The sequence below is a fragment of the Juglans microcarpa x Juglans regia genome, chromosome 3S, assembly GCF_004785595.1.
Source record: "Juglans microcarpa x Juglans regia isolate MS1-56 chromosome 3S, Jm3101_v1.0, whole genome shotgun sequence".
NCBI classification, from domain to species: domain Eukaryota; kingdom Viridiplantae; phylum Streptophyta; class Magnoliopsida; order Fagales; family Juglandaceae; genus Juglans; species Juglans microcarpa x Juglans regia.
Window position 1 is genome coordinate 22,905,051 of NC_054599.1, and position 19,263 is coordinate 22,924,313.

The 19,263-nt window shown below is 33.9% G+C and overlaps 2 protein-coding genes and 1 pseudogene across 2 annotated transcripts; all 3 read left to right on the forward strand.

Moving 5' to 3' along the window:
* Window positions 1-836: 836 nt before the first annotated feature.
* On the forward strand, window positions 837-5,092 carry LOC121258803 (annotated as a pseudogene).
* A 2,145-nt stretch (window positions 5,093-7,237) lies between these two features.
* Window positions 7,238-9,249, forward strand: LOC121258804 (GDSL esterase/lipase At5g55050-like). The gene is made up of 5 exons (XM_041160338.1): window positions 7,238-7,478; window positions 7,687-7,832; window positions 7,958-8,206; window positions 8,619-8,868; window positions 8,990-9,249. Exons 1-5 carry the CDS (start codon window positions 7,238-7,240, stop codon window positions 9,208-9,210), a joined length of 1,107 nt encoding a protein of 368 aa, XP_041016272.1. The 3' UTR covers window positions 9,211-9,249.
* A 6,232-nt stretch (window positions 9,250-15,481) lies between these two features.
* Window positions 15,482-19,263, forward strand: LOC121257508 (rop guanine nucleotide exchange factor 1-like). Its single transcript, XM_041158531.1, has 5 exons — window positions 15,482-16,049; window positions 16,461-16,577; window positions 16,679-17,211; window positions 17,855-18,208; window positions 18,832-19,263. Exons 1-5 carry the CDS (start codon window positions 15,758-15,760, stop codon window positions 19,261-19,263), a joined length of 1,728 nt encoding a protein of 575 aa, XP_041014465.1. The 5' UTR covers window positions 15,482-15,757.

A 19,263-nucleotide genomic window follows, 5' to 3' on the forward strand; every position in this document is an offset into this window, starting at 1 on the left:
AGAGGCATTGCTGGGAAAGCGACTAAACTAAAACTAAATGACATGAGCGCGAAGGGAAGACTATTTGGTAACACATCGATAATGGTGTGTACTCATTGCCGGCAAGTTATGTTGCTTCCTGGGAGTTGCAATATAGCTGTGAATACATCATGTTTTATGGAGATTGAGCATTGCTCTGAGTCATTTGGACTCGAGAGGGATTAGAGATGCTTAGTTTGATGTGACCAAATGAGTCGGGGCATAGCGAGACACTTTTTTTTAGGGATGTTGCTATGCTGGTCTTCTCTAGGATAGATTTGGTATAGTGCTCCCATTTTTCTTTTACAGATATGCTCGATGGTCGCACGGCCTATTTGTCAGTATGAACAAGATTGAGAACATATTGAGGGATGCAGACCTGGGGTCTTGCCCACTATGTGTGAGTGTGAGATGTAAGAAAGGGGCACCCATAGTGGGCACCTCTTCACCTTCTCTTGGTGGTTATGAAGTGGTTCTTAAACCACTTCATGAGACTTGATAACTGGCCATTAAGGGCCAGCCGGGAGTTACACTTAGAGGGGCTATTTACATAGCCCCTCTCCCTTTTAGAGAACACTTGCATCAAAAACATGAAATCTCTCTCTCAAATGATTCTCTCTAGTTTCGGCATTTAGGCTGTGGAATATGTGGGTGTTGCTCTGGTATTGCCACGTAGCACACTCCATCATCGATATGGGAGATTGTGAATGAACAACGACGATGACGAAGAATCTGTGGAACAACCGCACTAGATCCTAGATATTTACGATGAGGTAATATCGCTTCCACTGTATAATTTGATCTAGTATTTTTAACATTTACAAATTGGCAAGGTTACGATCGAGCAGATTAACGTCTCAAAAGATGATCAAGAAGCTTGGCTTCCCGTCACCGAGTCCAGAAATGGCAACACTTATTCTGTCACGTTTCATATACTGTGCTCTGGGTTTGGAATGCTAGCCCTTTTGCTTCCTGCTGCATTTGCCACTTTGGATGGTTGGGTTCTTTCTTCTTCTTCCTCTGCCTGATCTTTTTCCAGTGATATATATATATATATATATATATATATAAAATACAAACACTTTATCGTGCATATGATTCAGCTGATCAAATTGGCTCATTTAAGGCAAAACTTGAGGGAAAAGAAGGATATATCGTGTGTAGCAAAACTACCAGGTCAGACCCTATAGCTAATTCGTGAGGGAAGTCTAGGAGGTCTTGTTTTTTTTGCACGTGTTTTAGGGAATCAAAGGTCAAAGCAACTTCTTAATTTGCAGGAAACTAAACTGTGTGTATATATATACACACACCCATAAACAGTGAACTTGAAACGTAACTACGTTCAGTTTCACATGACACTAATTAAATATGAACTCAGATTTGAATAGCAGAGAATCGAATAATTTAAAGTAGCTAGTTTATAACCTTATAATATATATATATATATATATTTAGAGAAAAAAGATATTTATAATTACAAATTATGTAATTATTGCATAATTTCTTTTAAAAAATAAATAAAATAAGAGATTTATATAAAATTAATTAATTTTTTAATAATTATCTCTTTTTTTTTAAAAATAGTTATAGACATTTACATATTTCATGATTATTCGTGACGTGTACGTACATATACCGCAGGTTTAGTCGGTGAAGATAGATATGGACCTAAACCTAACAATTAGTTTCCGTTTAAAGTTATGGCCAAATTTCATCACGTCTTCATTCGTTACTAATTAAATAGATGTTACGTTGCTCAATGCTGCTCATGATCAGTCATCATCAATCTTTAATTTTTCGTGTACGTACCAAATTAATTTGACTTTCGAAAGATAACATGACATATATGATCACCAGCAACTTGTACGAACGTGCGATTATTTCAAACATTGGGTCCCATGCACGGCCACTCGAGTGATTCACCAACGTCATGTCAATTATTGCATCTCTCGATCGATTTAACTTTTGCATGGATCGAGTCATAATATTGTACTATAATTAATATTTCAAATCAACGATCGAGAATTAAGCTACCTTCAAAGTTGGATTGATATACCTTTTCTCATCTTTTTGCATGTATCGTGGAGAAACAAATTTGTTGGTTTTCGTCGTAAATTTGTTATCTTTCACTTATATCAGTTCACACCTCGCTGGTTTGATTATGCAATATTTTGTTAAAAATTAAATCAATATTATTATAATATTATTTTTTAATATTATTTTTTTAAAATTTAAAAAAAATAAATTATTTATTATATTTTATGTGAAAGTTTAAAAAAATTGTAATAATTATATAAAATGATTTAGTTTTGTCATTTGTGTAACCCAACCAGCCCTAAAATGATATTATCTATTATATTGAAAAGAGAAATAATATTTACAGTCGTGGAAGGTGTAAGTGTTGTATAATTCTTTTAAAAAAAGTTAGTAAATACGAGAATCACATGAAAAAAATTAATTTTTTAATAATATGTCCAATTTTTTTTTTAAAACGATTGTGTAGTGCTTGAGCACTTCACAACTATATATAGCATTACTGTATTGACAATAATAAAATCTAAATTAAAAAACAAGATTTTCGTATACCAAATTCAAATATGTGTGTGTATATATATATATATATATATATATATATATATATATATATATATATTGCTTTTATAATATATTGGATCGACAATATCTATTAATGTCGACACTAAATAGCCTATGCCAAATAACTAGGCAATAATATTTTGCTTCTACGTACAAACCGCGGCCATTTCATTTCTGCTTTCAAAAGTGAGCTGAAATTAATTACACCGAATACATGATGCTAGTTTTAAGTACGTTTGATTTTAATTTCATTGCATGGATGCAGGGCATGGCTATCATATGTTGGTCCCTAGCATTTGTGTGGCAGCGCTACACCATATGGCTTCTTACACGACTCCACGAATCACTCCCCGGAATCCGCTACAGCAGATACCTACACCTTTCAATATATAGCTGCATTTGGTAATTAATTAGTACAAAATTATATATTTTCAGTACTGACCCTTTTATATAATATTAATCGAGGTTTGTTACTCATCATCCATATAATCACATACCACATACTACACGTTTTTTTTTTATTTTATTCTTCCTAAACTAATTGAATTATTCTACTTATCATACATATACCACATAGTTGATAAGAAAAAAATAAAAATAAAAAGATTATGTGTAGTACTGTGTAGTGTGAAGATGACAAGTATAAATTTTCATAACATTTATACCGCAATTGTAAAAGGGGCCCTGCTTTTACGTTAACTGTGGTTTGATCTCTAAAACAAAATTTTTAACTATTTGACAACTATAATTAAAAAGAAAGTAGATTTTATTATTTAATTTATATATATTTTTATAACATCGATCACAGTACTTAATTCCATTTTAATAAATGAGCAATGCTACATATAATTTTTAAATAGAGACTATAATATAAGTTTAGTTAATTTTGTCTTTAAATTTTTTTAAAATTATAATAATACTCTTATTAAAATTGTAACTTTTTTTTCTATTTAATAGGTGTAATATTCAATTAAGGGATGTAACAACATTTGAATTTTAATACAACGTACATGCATGCATGGCTTTAAGAGAAGCTGGCGTTGATGTTGTAGGTACAAAGCTAGGGAAGCTACTTGCTCTGTTCCCGACAATGTACCTATCCGGCGGCACGTGTGTCATGCTGATTATCACGGGAGGTGGGACCTTGGAACTCTTGTTCAAGACTGTATGTGACAGTGGGTCCACGTGTCACGCCAAGTCATTGAGTGGTGCAGAGTGGTTCTTGGTGTTCACGTGCATGGCAATTCTGATGGCCAAATTGCCAAACCTGAACTCCGTGGCTCCGGTCTCTCTGATTGGAGCCATCACCGCAATCCTATACACTGCTCTGATTTGGGTTCTTTCTATCACTAAGGGAAGGCCCGCCGGCGGCGTATCCTACAGTCCATCTGAGACTGTGACGATGAACTACAACTTGATGGGCAAGATCGGTAGTATTCTCAATGCGCTTGGGATCATTGCTCTTGCTTTCAGAGGTCACAATGTTCTACTCGAGATACAGGTAGGTGACTACTATATCTAAACATCTCCTCTCCTTTTTCTTTCCTTTTTCAATGTTCCGAAATGAATAGCATGGGATCAAAGAATTAATCAAGAGAGAGAAATACCTCAAATTGATGCCATACGTTTTTTCTTTTCTGCACCGACGAATGATAATTTTTCATATCGATCTCAAAGCTGCATAGAGGATTGAAACATCCGCACTCTTTGCAGGGAACATTGCCTTCGAGTCCAAAACATCCATCCCACAAGCCTATGTGCAAAGGAGTGACAATATCTTATATACTAATCGCCATGTGCCAATTCCCCCTCGCAATCGCTGGGTTTTGGGCTTATGGAAACAAGGCATGCAAATTTATTTTCTTCAACTTTCTAGAGATTTGCATAAATACCCTCCAAATTAAGCAGATATTTCTTCTCATCAACCTTTTGTACAATAATATTCCTACTTGATATATCATGACAATCTGCTTTCTCTGAATGCCAGATACCTTATAATGGACTAGGATTGCTGCCTGCATTTTCGCAGTTCCATGGACACAACACCTCTAAATTCACTATGGGCTTCATCTATCTTCTACTATTGGTGAACTGCTTATGTGCACATTCCAAATCTACGCAATGCCAGTTTTTGACAACTTGGAGTTCAGGTACACGACCAAGAAGAAACAACGGTGTCGGAGGTGGGTTCGGACGGGGCATCCGCCTATTCTTTGGAGGGTTGGCTTTTTTTGTAGCAGTGGCTTTTCCGTTCTTGGGAAGCTTAGGTCCTCTAATAGGAGGCATAGCGTTGCCTTTGACGCTTGCTTATCCTTGTTTCATGTGGCTTTCCATGAAGAAACCCCGCTCAAAGAGTGTAGTGTGGTGTGTGAGCTTGGGGCTCGGTTGCTTAGGCATTGTTTTCAGTGTTCTTTTAGTTGTTGCAGCAGCCTGGACTTTATCTTACAAAGGCTTAAATGCCAATTTCTTCGAGCCTTAATTATATATTATACTGAGAAATTATTAGCATTAAGCCAATTATTATGCATATATATATATATATATATATATAGTTGTTATCAGCAAGAATAGTTTTCAATGAACATGATTCTGAATTAGATGTGAGAATCAGATGCAACATCTCATGCTGACACATCAAGTAATTTCTAAATCGACCAGCTAGAATACGTGCAGAGAATTATAACCTGTATCTTAATCAGAGGATATATATATATATATCATCATGCATGTGAACCCTAACATATATATATATATATATATATATATATATATCTCAGGGATATTGATCTTGTCACCAAAATGATCAAACTATCCCCTTTTTGGTACACGTGTTGATCAGATATATATGGTACTTAATTGCTTTACGCCATGCATCTTAGGGTACGTAGAATGGAGATGATCAAAAAAGAAAAGATATATATAGATCTATGTCGTGGTAATCTCATTCCGTCACTAAATTATATCATGATCACAATATAACTAATTATACAAATATTTATTTTTAATAACGTGGAAGTATCATGAGTACTTCTTGTACAGAAACAAAAACAAAGTGAGACTTTTCAGAGTGGATCCACCGGAAGTAGTACTACTTTAATTTCATACCCAATGGGGCCGGGCCACGAAAGCAAAACATGCGTGTACTTTAAGGCTATGTTTGAATAGTGAGAATACTTGAGAAGTGTTGAGAATGTTTGTGAATAGTAGTGAAAAAGTAATGAAAAAGTAATAATAGAATAATGAATAGTAGGTAAAAAGTAATGAATAGTAAAAAAGTAGGTGAAAAGTAATAATAAAATAAAGAATAGTAGTGAGAGTACTTGAGGTACTCTTGATACCCAAACGTACCCTAAAAGTTTTGCCCCTATTTTTAGCTACGTAAAAATTAATTGATATTTTAGCGATAAATAATTTCTGCAATAAAATCTCATGATGTTGAGCATTGAATTGGTTGTTTAAAATCAAGAATTTTCTGATCTTGCCATTTTTCAATGTCACATATTAATATATGTTGCTAATTGCTATGCCATGGATTAAGCTAGCTAGCACAGCAAGCTGTGTGCATGGCATCTACGTTGTCATAGTAAGGACCAAGGACCAAGGAGCATATTATATATTATATATAATACATATTTTTATTAGCCTTTCTTGGACTCTTCTAAGATTTTCATCCTCTTTCTCCTGTCTTTCACTGATTTCTTGGTTTTATCATCCTGCTACATATCATTGGTAACTTCAAGAGTACTAACCGGCCCCAAGAGGGACAAAAGACAACCGGCTGGCCTCCGGCAACGTCTGCATGCTTTTTGTTGTGACAGGGAATTTGGCTTTTACATGTCATGACTACCACCAAATAGTGATGATAATTTCAAGTTCTAAATTAAACCAGAAATGACAAATTACGCAGAAATATTGACAGCAATACATGAAAAGATCGCCATCGATCGGTAGAAATTTCTATCTTTAGTACTGCATCTTTATCAATGGTACTACATCTGACTAATTCAAACTCATGATGCATTTTGTTCTCGTAGCTTTCTTTGTTTCACAAAGCCAAATCCAGTCAAACACATTAAACTAGGCAAAGTTGGCATATTTTCAAGTTGTTTATAGCGGCAAGAATTAAAGTGGTTTGCTCATTGTAATCACTGATTTTGGTCGATCCTCCGGGTTAATGTGAAATCATCACTTGTAGACCAAACTTCCCTTAAATGAGTAGACTCAATAAGTAGAATATTTAATTAAATGGGATAGAGTGTATAGTCAGAATTCGAACTCAAGAACTCTACTCTGATACAATGTGAAATCACTACTTATCCCAACAGCTTAAGCTGATAGGAAGAAGTAAATTTTATTATTTTATATCTTAACAAACCCGGCCTTAAGAAAAGCTGTAGGACAATCCGCCCATGCAAACAATGGCTTTGTTCTTTTGCATGTATGCATTCTCGCTGCAGGAAAACGATCCCTTTACCGAGCACTCACATTATTGTACCTTTCTGCAACATCTCTTTATATAAATCCTAGAAAGATCTTAATATTTCATCAGTGAAGTTTCAAGCATTATTGAAACGTACAGTCCTAAAAAAATAGAGAAAGTTTCCTTTCTGGTCAGTTCTTCCTCATGGCAGAGATAAGCTTTGCCATTCTACTCTTATCCTTGGCGACGATTATCCTTAACGTTAATGCAGATGCAGGCAGGCCTGCTGTTTTTATACTTGGTGACTCGACAGCAGATGTTGGGACCAACAATTTCTTGCCAGGCAGCCAGGCAAGGGCTGACTTCCCTTTCAATGGCGTTGATTTTGCTTTCTCTATACCCACTGGAAGGTTTAGCAATGGCCTAAACAGTGCTGATTTTCTAGGTCAGTATATTTCTAACACATGCATGCTAATTACGTTGTTCAATCTTCTGTTTTACATTTCCCACGAAATGCATGCATTTGCTACGAATGATCGAAATCTCTCGTGGCCAAGGATGACATAATTAATACCTTATTTTTTTCCATTATTATTATTATTATGATGATGATGGTTTCTCAACCTGAACCGGTACATGATACTCATGATCAGCCAAGCTACTGGGTTACGAGAAAAGTCCACCACCGTATCTTTCAACTGTCAATTACTCCCGTTATAGTCGAACGACGCAAGCCTTAAAGGGTATAAACTTCGCCTCTGGAGGGTCCGGCATTTTTCGTCTGACAGGACAATTACCGGTGAGGGCCTCTCTCTCTCTCTAGAAATTAAATGTATTAACATTCGTTCATGACTATATAAACTGCAATGATCTTTTTATAAGCATGACATTGATGACATGATCTAATTATTACTTTCTGCTCAGTCTGATACACCAAACAGCGGGAAACAGAATGCGATTCCATTGGCAGAGCAAATAGAGCAGTTTGAGAGTGTTCGCAGCTCGCTTATGGCTGCAATGGGTCCCTTACGAACCTTAAGGTTTCTTTCCAAGTCTTTGTTCTTCATTAGTATTGGCAGCAATGATATCTTCGAATATTACCGTTCCAACAATAAGTTATCAAAGGAACGGTTCTTCGCCAATTTAGGAATCGCTTACGAGAACCAATTAAAGGTACGTACATGACTCCTTTTTTTTAAAGAAAATTTTATTTTAAAGCGCACAAGCAGTTTAGCTTATCAAACCGTGTATCAATGCTGACATGATTTTTTTTATTAAAAAAAAAATTTTTTTGAGATAAGAAAAGATTGTCTCATAAAAATTCTTTTCATCTTCAATTCAAACCGTTTCATTAAATAGACATCTTATATTTTAGTATTAGTGCATGAACTCGCTTAAAAGATGAATTTTTTTTTTTATATTTTATAACTCATTTTATAACTAATTAAAATAATTATATTATTTTATTAAAATATATATATATTTATAAATTAGTAATTATAAAAATAAAAATAAAAAGATATCAAGATAGCTGGCAGATGATGATCAACTGATCACATCGGATACTAATGCCACGTACATGCAGGCTCTACTCGAACTGGGAGCTAGGAAGTTTGGGATTATGAGCGTCCCGTCAATTGGCTGTTGTCCATCTCAGAGGCTCTATAGTCCTAACGGGGGTTGTTTGGAGGAGCTGAACGACCACGCAAGAGCTTTTCACACAAAGATTGAGTCAATCTTGTGCAGGCTCAGCGAAGAATATCAAGGCATGAAGTACTCACTTGGAAACGCCTACGAGATGACAATTAATGTCATAGACAACCCACTTCCATTCAGTAAGCTAGCTGCAATTTCACTATATATAATATCATGATCTCCTGATGCGCGTACGTGCCAAATTAAGTACTATTGGGCCAGAATTTAGTCTGATCATGTAGATAACACTTTTTTTTTCAGATTTTACGAACGTGAAGGCTGCATGTTGTGGAGTTGGGAGGCTCAATGCAGAATCCAATTGCAATCCAAATGCATATCTTTGCTCGAGTCGCGATAATTACTTGTTCTGGGATTTGTTCCACCCAACAGAGGCTGCTGCTCAGCTGGCAGCAGTAACTCTCTTCAGCGGTCCCACAAGATTTGTAGCCCCTATCAACTTTTCTCAATTGGCCCAGGCGTAGTACGTACCCTAACTACGTACTAGTCCTCTTGGGCCCCAGGCCTCCTGATCAAATAAGCAATTTCATTGCATTAAATCAAATGTTTTTCTTTCTTTTTTTCATGATATGCTTTTCAGAGCAATGTTGGTCGTTGATGTAATTTTTCTGCATGGTTGGATGGATTAAGAACTCCTATTACAAAATAAGAAAATAATCGTTATTAGAATTCGCCGAGTCTCGAAAGAACGAGTTTTTTCGAATGAATCTGTTACCTCTGGTTTCATATGTGCAGTGAAACATGATCTACATAAGAGGTCATGTACCTCTAGTTTGAAGTTCTGCAGATTTACTTATGATTTAGGAAAACGAACATCTTTTATGTCGTAAAACCTCTTGGGATTTTGTTACTAGCTACCATGATCGAGCTGAACTGATTGAGAAAACCAAAAAAATAGCAATTCCATTGTGGCATGAAGATAAATACAATATCAAAAGACAATATCAAATGAGGTTTCAAGATGGTTAGAGCATATTGTGATCACTCTCACTGGCAATCTGCAAAAGCAGGCCATTTATTAAAACCAGTTACAAAAGTAGGAAAAGAAAGTGATGACAAACCCATCGGCAGCTGATTGCTTAGCCATAAAAGTTCAAAACAGTACTGTCTTGTCTTCTATGAATAACTGGAGGTTAAGAGTGTCAAAGAATCAAAGATAGCTAGGAGATGTTGTGATTCGTGAACCGTATGCCTTGGATCATAAAGTTAAAACAGAGTCGAACCTTATTGATCAGTTTTTGCAGAGAACTATGCTTGTAAAAGAGAAGGAAAACATGAATTCTGCCTAAACCATGAAAGTAGTAAAGGAAAAAGACAAGATTATGAACACTCGGATTCAACTTAAAAGGCCTTGGTTGAGGAGAAAAATCCAAACTCACATGCAGCTACGTTTGGATACTAAAAATATATCAGATAATCTAATAATCTGTAAATAGTAATAAAATAGGAAAAAGTTTATTTGTCTACTTAATTTGTACACTTGTTTTGATGGCTGGTCATTTTTTTTTTTATTATTTTTTTTACTTAGTGATTAAGAAAGTGATTTTAAGTGTATTAGTATATTTTTTTATTTTTTTAAAAATAAAAAATGTATTAAAAAATGTGAAAAGAAAAAAAAAATAGACTGGATGGGCGTCATAATAGCATTGCCCAATGAAATAATAGTGAATAGTTTGTGAAGTAAATTAATATAAAAATATCTGAAAATAATTACATTGTGTATGTGTAAGGCCTGGCCGGTCTCTCTTCCTTCAGCTTGGGAAGCCTTGTATTATGCACATTAAATATGCCACTTACCTTTTTTTCTTATGTATCATAAATGTTTTCTTAAGTTGTTGCCTGAATTTGAAATGCTCAAATGGAAAATAATAATAAGAAGAAGACTGATCAAGTGGGCTCGCAACATGTATAACTATTTGTATAAATATTTTGGACAATATCAAAAGGGTAAATAACTTAAGCCTTCAAGTTCTTACCCCAAACACGAGGGGATCCTTTTTCCCACGATAGGATGGATAATTGAAACTTATCATGCTCTCATTCTCTTCTCGCTCACCTTCTTCCTTCTCCACCTCCTCTTGCACGACACATTGAAGTAACCCCATTCTCACCATTTACCCAACAAAGAACAAAACGGTATGTTCCATGCAGCTGTAATCTACTAACATGCTACTGGTGATACATGACATGTTATTCCAAAAAAAAAACCCTAACAATAACAGATAGGAAGAATGAATCATACCCATTCCTCTATTAAAAGCAAGTTGCATGGTTCACTTTAAGCGAAGTACACCAAATTAATCACATTTGTTGCCGTCCAATAAAGCTGCAATCAAGTTCTGTGCTCATCCACTGCAACACGTAATGCACATACATATAGCCTTTTCCAGCAGCAGCAACCCCCATTAACCTATCCAGCAACAGAGGTAATTGGTCAATAACCAAAGGAGCAGACCCATTATTCATCACAAAATTATTACATTATCCACATTTACTTACTTCTGCAATATTACACTATTTAAGGCTGTCGTAAATATTACAGTTAATAAAACATTATTGTTTTCATCAAGTTTTCCGTCCAATCAATTAAGAAAGGATTTTGACCAAGACCTAAAATTTAATTTATTATTCGTTATTAACTTACTATTAAAATAAATAAAATAAACAGAACAAAGAGCGGAAAACGAACCCCGAGGACGGATGGGGACGGCGAGAATCTCGTATAAGACAAAGAGGGAAGAGTGCGAGGTGGCCTCAGCGACGAGAAGCCCCAGCCCAAGAGAGCCGACGCTTGCCTTAACAAAGTGGTAAACTCTATGAGGTCCGATGGTTTTTTGCGTTTCGTTTTCCACATAAGAAAAAAAACAAATTAAGTTCTACCAAACTGAAATCAAACAGCAATGAAAAGCGTGTGATCTGTGAGATGGAGATATTAGAGTATTCACAATAATTTTTTTATGTTATTTTTAAAATACATTATCAAATTTATTTTTTCTATTTTACATATTAATTTTTATAATATATTATACATTATCATATCTATTTTTTCTTCATATCATTTAAATAATATTTTTTTATTTTTTTAAACATTTCCTTTCTACCAATAAATATGTAATATCCATATTTTTTTTTATATTTGCAACATATTATTATATACAATGTAATATAATTAAGTCCTATACACACAAAATAAAAATATATAAGCAAAATAAAAAATAAAAAATAAAATCAAAATATGAAAAACTTGGATACAAAATCTTTCCAATTCATCTCAATTTATTTAATTCTAATTATTATAACTTCCTTAATTTCTCGTATAAAATATAATAAATATTTAAACTTTTTAAATTTTAAAGTAATAATAATATTTTATTCAACTTTCATCTCAACTAATTATCCAAACATCTCTCAGTCAGAAAGATTTAGGTGTTGTTTGAATAGTGAGTTAAGATGAGATAAATTTAGATAAAAGTTAAAAGTTAAATAAAATATTATTAGAATATTATTTTGTTAAATTATTATTGTTTGGAATTTAAAATTTTTTTTAAATTTTTTGTTATATTTTGTAAGAAAACTTGAAAAAAATTATAATAATAAGATGAGATGAAACACTTTTAATATTTAATCCAACCTTAGTTATCGGATAAAATTTGGACCAATAACCACCGGTGTAACCCAGTTATTGGAATTTCGGACTGAAAAAAAAAATTTGCTCACATGAACAATAATAGACTAATGTTTTTAATATCGTACCGGTCAAGGCACTAGAACGAAATATTTCGGTATCTATACCGTTTCAGGATAGTCGATATATGAATAAATTATATATATAAATATATATTATATTCTAAAATAATAGTCTATATATGAATAAATTATATATAAATACATATATATATAAATTATAAATAGTCTAGTTTGAATTGAGAGTCAAAAAATGAGCTTGTAGTTTAAAAAAATGAAAAAAAAAATTAAATGTCGAAATATCAGCCGGTACGGTCGGTATTTAAGCCGGTACAAAATATATATAGTATATGTACTGGCTTAGTGGCTGGTACAGTAAATACTGACCGGTACAGTATGGTATTCACAACACTGGTAATAGTTATTATTAAAATAAAAAATAAAAATAATACACATTTAATTATTTATATAATATAATTTTAAATTAAAAATATTTTATAAAATTAATATATTTTTATAGATATATTTTTAATTTAAAATATGACTGTATAAAAAAAACTAAATAATGAACAAGCTAAATACGTATTAAATTTAAAGAAAGAAGTACTTGTCCAAGCCAAAACGTATTAAATATAGGAGGTAGTAGTTACAACCCTGCCTTTATTAGGGTGGTCTACCTTTTTAAAGTTTTGCAACAATTAATGTAACGAACTATTATAACAGTTAGCATCCCAAAAACCTAATCACGGAAGTTTAAGCAACCTTTGACTATGGCCAGTCACGTCAACGGTGTTAATTGCATTATGCATCTTAATCAACAACGGGTATTATTTAAAAAAAATAAAATTATACAAATACTTTACACAATAATATTTTTAAAATATGACTATTTTTGTAAATATTATATAAAATTAACATCATTTTACAAAAATATCCTTATAATAATAATATATGACTATTCAAAATTAAAATTTTGTTTTATCTGTATTTATGCAAGTAAATTAATATAATAATAATAATAAATTAAAATAATTTCATGTGATCTATTGAATTTATTTTATAATAAAAATAATTTTACGCTCTAGAACATGATATATAAATTTTTGAGTTTCCTTATAATTTTTTTTAATGTTTCAATTATTTTATTTATATCTTTTTTATAATTATATTATAGATCTTATTTTTTAAAGAGAAATGTTATTTATCATTCTCACACCATATATTAACATGTAATTTATTATTTTTATCTTTTTATTTAAACATATACATTTACACATCAATATGTATATTTAAATAGAATGACAAAACTGACAAATTATATTTTGATGTGTGGTATAAAAGATGATAAGTAGAATTTTTTTTTTAAAAAAAAATTTATAAGTTATTATAAAAAAAAAATGCACTTTGCGGCTCTTATTAATAATCATTTATTATAAATTTGCTTATATTAAATTATCCTATTTTTTAAAAAAGAGAAGGATTTATTTAATAATAAAATTTACTTTTCCACATTAAATTAAATTAAATTGTGTGATACACCCGAGCAGTCGATCTACAATTTAGCGGCAATGGTTTTATAGGGCGCATGAAACTCCTTTGTGGTCCCCCACACTCGACAAGCGCCGATCCAAAGTTATTTTAATCACGAAATTAAAATAAATAAATAATTTAACAATAGTATATCTCTTGAATTTGTCCACTCATTATGACCGTTTATATATATATTTTTTTTATTTTTTTACTTAATGATTAAAGTTAATTTTAATGTATTGGCATTTTTTATTTTTTAAAAATATTTAAATATATTAAAAAAATGAAAAGAAAAAGAAGAAAAAAATAGTTAAATAGTAAAATAATATTTAATTAATTTACATGATTAAGTTCGTTGATTAAATTAATTTCCTTCTAAATTTTGTAAGAATGTCATATTCTAAAATTGTTAAATAAAATTTTTAATCCAAATGTAAAGAGCAAAAAAAAAAAAAAAAATAACTGAATAGTAAAATAATAATAAACAAAATGTAAGCATATCACTGCCCTTTCCATTAACCGATAGTCTAAAATTACACTTTTATTTTTTTAAGTATTTTTTAAATCCTTTTAAATATTTAAAATAAAAATATAAAAATATAACAAATAAAAAAATACTTTCTTAACTATTAAAAAAAAATCCTGAATCCTCAGTGGGAGAAGCATTTTTCCAAACGATATATGTTTCGTGTTGATTCCTTAAATGAGAAATTGACACGTAGTAAATATTTTATTTTTTGGGCCAGACAATTTGAAAATGTCCCGTCTATAATCTAGAGTTCGGCTACACATACCATTTAACAGTAACTAATAAAACTTATTTATTTTCTTTGTCTTAACTTTTCTTCCATAAATTTCCTAAGAGCGTAGATACATAGTCGGAGTAGGCAAGTCTCTGTAATTTTTCGAAAGAATTTTGTTATAGATAAGTTACTATTTACATTTACACTTCACACTTAACAGTTTTTTTTCATAAAATATAAGATATAGGATAGTGAATAGTAACTGATAAGAAGAATTATTCTTTTAGAAAATAAAATAAGGTATATAATATAAATAAATAAAATTTTCAAATGTGTTTTAAATATTTATCATTATTTTTAAAAATATTGCACTTAACTTATACACTTAAAAATTATATAAATTATTTTACATTTTCTAATACTAAGGTTGAGTGAAGTGTTACATTAACAAGAAATGACAAAACTTTTAGAAATTGATATATTCAACATATTATTAATATAATTTGCGGGCATAAGTAGTGTCAATTTGATATAGAATATTTTAATTGCTTTTTTGGTCAATTTGACATAAAATTAATAAAATTTTATTTATTTTAAATCTTATTACAAGAAATCTAAAAATAATCAAAAGAAAAACAGTACTCGTGAAAAAAAAAAACAAAAAAACAAAAAAGAGAAAAACTACTGGCGACAGCATTTGCAGTGCAGTAGCATGCCGTAGTAGCATTTGAGGGAGAAATAGAGAGAGAATTGAGTATATTAAATTAATTTAATAGAGAGAGAGAGAGAGAGAGAGAGGAAAAAGACAGAGAAAGAGTACGTTGGGAGTAAACCTCTTGGGAGAGCTTTATTATCTGCTGCCTTTTCCTTCTCTCTCTTCCTCAATCATCATCGTCATCGTCTTCTTCGCCTCCCCACTTCGAGCTACTCCACTCTTTTCTTTGAGGTTTCGTTTGGTTTTCGCTTAATCGGCTACGCTGCTTCCCATCGTAGTATATGTGCGCCTGACTGCTTCACATCCGTACGTGGTGAGCGTCCGATCTCCGGAGTCCAAATGGGGAGCGTGTCGGAGGAAGAAGACGACAGGTACGGCTCCGACCAGGAGCAGAGCGAGCGGTGCGGGAGTTACAGCTTGAGCGCTGACGTCAGCGAGTCCGAGAGCTGCAGTAGCTTCTCGTCACGGCGGTTCGACGCTGAGGTCGGCGCTTCCAGCTCCATGACTTCTTCCCCCCGTCCCGTTGCCGGGAATTTCGGCTTCACGGCGCCGATGATGCTGCCTGTGATTGGAGGCAAGGATGTGGTGCTTTGGGATCAGAAGCCTGAGAAACGGGAAACTGATTTTTCAGGTACTTTATTTATGTTGCTGTACTGTTGGTAATTTTTGCACATTTTGGCTCTTAATCCGGTCCTAGACTGAGACATTGAATGAGGTATTTGTGCTTAATTTTTTACTTAGTTTAATTATTTGAGTAGTTTTTAGTTATCGTTCTCTTAAGCTTCTGTTTGATTCTTAAATCAAGAAGAAATTCAATATATATATATTTTTGCCGATCCACTGTTAAGTGAGAAATCATTATGGAAAATGTGGTTTCAAATTCGTTTCTGTGTTTTGTTTTCTTTTATACCGAGTTTGCTCCAGTTTCTCTATGACCAAGTAGGGATTATACCGTGTATGGGTAATTTGAGATCTAAGTCTATATACTTTTAGGACTTAGAATATATTGATTTTCTTTCATTTTTTTCATTTTTTTGAACAGAGGTTGAGATGATGAAGGAGAGATTTGCGAAGCTTCTTCTCGGAGAAGATATGTCTGGAGGAGGGAAGGGGGTGTGCACTGCCCTCGCAATCTCAAATGCCATTACCAATCTCTCTGGTATGTCTGCTGCCTCCACTTCCATTATATTATTGGAGCTGTTCCCTAGTAATATTTTTGGTTTTATTCGTGATAAACTTTGATTTCAATTGTCATGGCAGCTACTGTGTTTGGTGAATTGTGGAGGTTAGAGCCACTGGCGCTGCAGAAGAAGGCAATGTGGCGCCGAGAGATGGAGCTGCTCTTATGCGTAAGCGATTCCATAGTTGAACTCGTGCCTTCAATACAACAGTTCCCTGGTGGAGGCACATACGAAGTCATGGCGACAAGGCCGCGCTCGGATTTGTACATGAATCTACCTGCACTTAAAAAGCTTGATGCAATGCTGCTTAGTATGCTTGATGGGTTTTGTGATACCGAATTTTGGTACGTTGATAGGGGGATAGTTGTGGGTGAAACAAATGATTGTGATGCTATTAGATCCTGTGGTGGTAGGCCTTCAGTTCGGCAGGAAGAGAAGTGGTGGCTGCCCTGTCCAAAAATACAGCCATGTGGGCTGTCTGAAGATGCAAGGAAGAGATTGCAACAGTGTAGGGACTGTGCAAACCAGATACTGAAGGCGGCCTTGGCAATTAATAGTAGTGTGCTAGCTGAGATGGAGATCCCCAGTGCTTACTTGGAGACTTTACCCAAGGTATGGATTTCCACGGTGTGAATTTATGCTGTTAACGTGACACAGCTTAGTACCAGACTTGCCAGCACGTATTTCACTGGTATTACACAGGTCTAGAGTTTAACTGAGTAAAAGGCATATTGCATTTGCATGGTATCCTGAGTCAGCATTTGTAAAGATATAAAATAAAAATCTATCTCTTCTCATCAGCTTAAGCTTTGGGGGACAAGTGATGATTTCACATAGTATTAAAGCAGAGGTCCTGAGTTCGAACCCTAACTCTACACTCAATTTAATTAAATATTTCACTTATTGAGCCCACTTATTGAGGGAAAATCTGGCCTACACGTGAGGGAGAGTGTTAAGATATAAAATAAAAATCTACAATTTCCCATCAGCTTAAGCTGACAAGTGGTGATTTCACAGCATTACAAGTTCATCGTCATGAAAAATAGATGGCTAGAATTCTAAGATTTTAAATGATTTCTTTATCTTATTTTACAGTTGAATTAGATTTGATATATCATATCATTTGTACATTCGTAATCTCTCTCGATCTTTTGAAATTACTGACTCGTTGCATGCATAAACAGCAGATATTCAATGTCTCTGATATATCTTAATATATCTTTTTATTCCTTTTGTGGTTTGAGTGCCATTGCAGAGTGGAAAAACATGTCTTGGTGAAATAATTCATCGCTACATAACTGCTGATCAGTTCTCATCAGAATGTCTACTTGATTGCTTGGACCTTTCATCTGAGCATCATACTCTGGAGATAGCTAACAGGATAGAGGCAGCAATCCATTTCTGGAAGCAAAAGGACCAGAGGAAACACAAAAATCGCATGAAATCTAGGCGCTCATCTTGGGGTGGCAAAGTCAAGGGCCTTGTAGCTGATGTTGATAAGAATATTTTTTTGGCCCAAAGAGCAGAGACCCTCTTACAGAGCTTGAGGCTTCGTTTCCCTGGCCTCCCACAAACTGCACTGGATATGAACAAGATCCAATACAATAAGGTATTATGCTCTTATAACCTTTTTATAATCTAGAAATTTTGGTAAACACAAGCACAAACCACATTACTTTGCTTACGGATGCCATAAAAGTGGTGACCACTCTTTTGGCATGTTCACAACAATTATGCTCTTTTGTTTTGGTTGTCCATACATTGTAACTCAAATGGTGCAATGGGGATGTGGGGCTTCTTGGAAATTTAGGGTCATTGTTATCTGGAGACTTGGTGCATCCTTCTGCCAGTACATACTTCCAGCTATATAGTCTTTCATATTTCACATTCACAACATTTGTGCCCTGTACGGGCAAGTAGTTTGAGAGACAACAATAGTGAACGCTATCTATGCATAATCTTGTTCAGAAAGGGAGAGATGGGGACAGGATTTCTTGGTCTAGGAAGTCTCCTACTTCCGTTATAGTACCAGTGGTAAACTATTCAAGTCTGTACACATGTTTTAGGTGATGGATGGGAATTTTGTCTGTAGTTCCTTTGTGTATACTTCGTCAGTTGAAGAAACTTCCCAATTGCCTTTACAATGCTGTGGCCGTGTAATGTTTTTCTTTACAAAGATCGTAGGAAATTTCCAGTTATGCAAGTCATTTAAACGTTTTCTTTTTCTGGCAGGATGTTGGGCAGTCAATTCTTGAAAGCTACTCAAGGGTGATGGAAAGCTTGGCATTTAACATAATAGCCAGGATAGATGACGTCCTCTATGTAGATGATGCGACCAAGCAATGTGCTGTAGAAGAATCGATGTCCATCTTCAACAGGGGAGGTCTAGGGGGTCTTCCTATTCAGAAACGACTGTCTCCTAGCCCCTTCTCGATCCACCAGTCCCCATATGGCTCGCCATTTGCAACTCCAACCTTCTGTTCTTCCACTCCAGTAATGGGAAGCCCTGGGAGAGATTCTTCCTCTCTTAGGAGGACCACTCTCAAGGAGCCAACCGAGCCGAAATCAGAAAAAATGGTTGCTGCCGATTTTGAAAGGGTTTGGTCATATGCTGGGAACCTCAGTGCAAGAAGGGTTCCCGGAACTGCTCCGGAGCGAGATTGA

Bases quoted from the DNA above. Each gene is read 5' to 3' on its own strand.
- LOC121258804 (XM_041160338.1), top strand. From the start codon at position 7,238: ATGGCAGAGATAAGCTTTGCCATTCTACTCTTATCCTTGGCGACGATT. The intron at 7,479-7,686 runs GTCAGTATATTT...ACTCATGATCAG, and splicing joins AAACAGTGCTGATTTTCTAG to CCAAGCTACTGGGTTACGAG. The intron at 7,833-7,957 runs GTGAGGGCCTCT...CTTTCTGCTCAG, and splicing joins GTCTGACAGGACAATTACCG to TCTGATACACCAAACAGCGG.
- LOC121257508 (XM_041158531.1), top strand. From the start codon at position 15,758: ATGGGGAGCGTGTCGGAGGAAGAAGACGACAGGTACGGCTCCGACCAG. The intron at 16,050-16,460 runs GTACTTTATTTA...TTTTTTGAACAG, and splicing joins ACGGGAAACTGATTTTTCAG to AGGTTGAGATGATGAAGGAG. The intron at 18,209-18,831 runs GTATTATGCTCT...TTTTTCTGGCAG, and splicing joins ACAAGATCCAATACAATAAG to GATGTTGGGCAGTCAATTCT.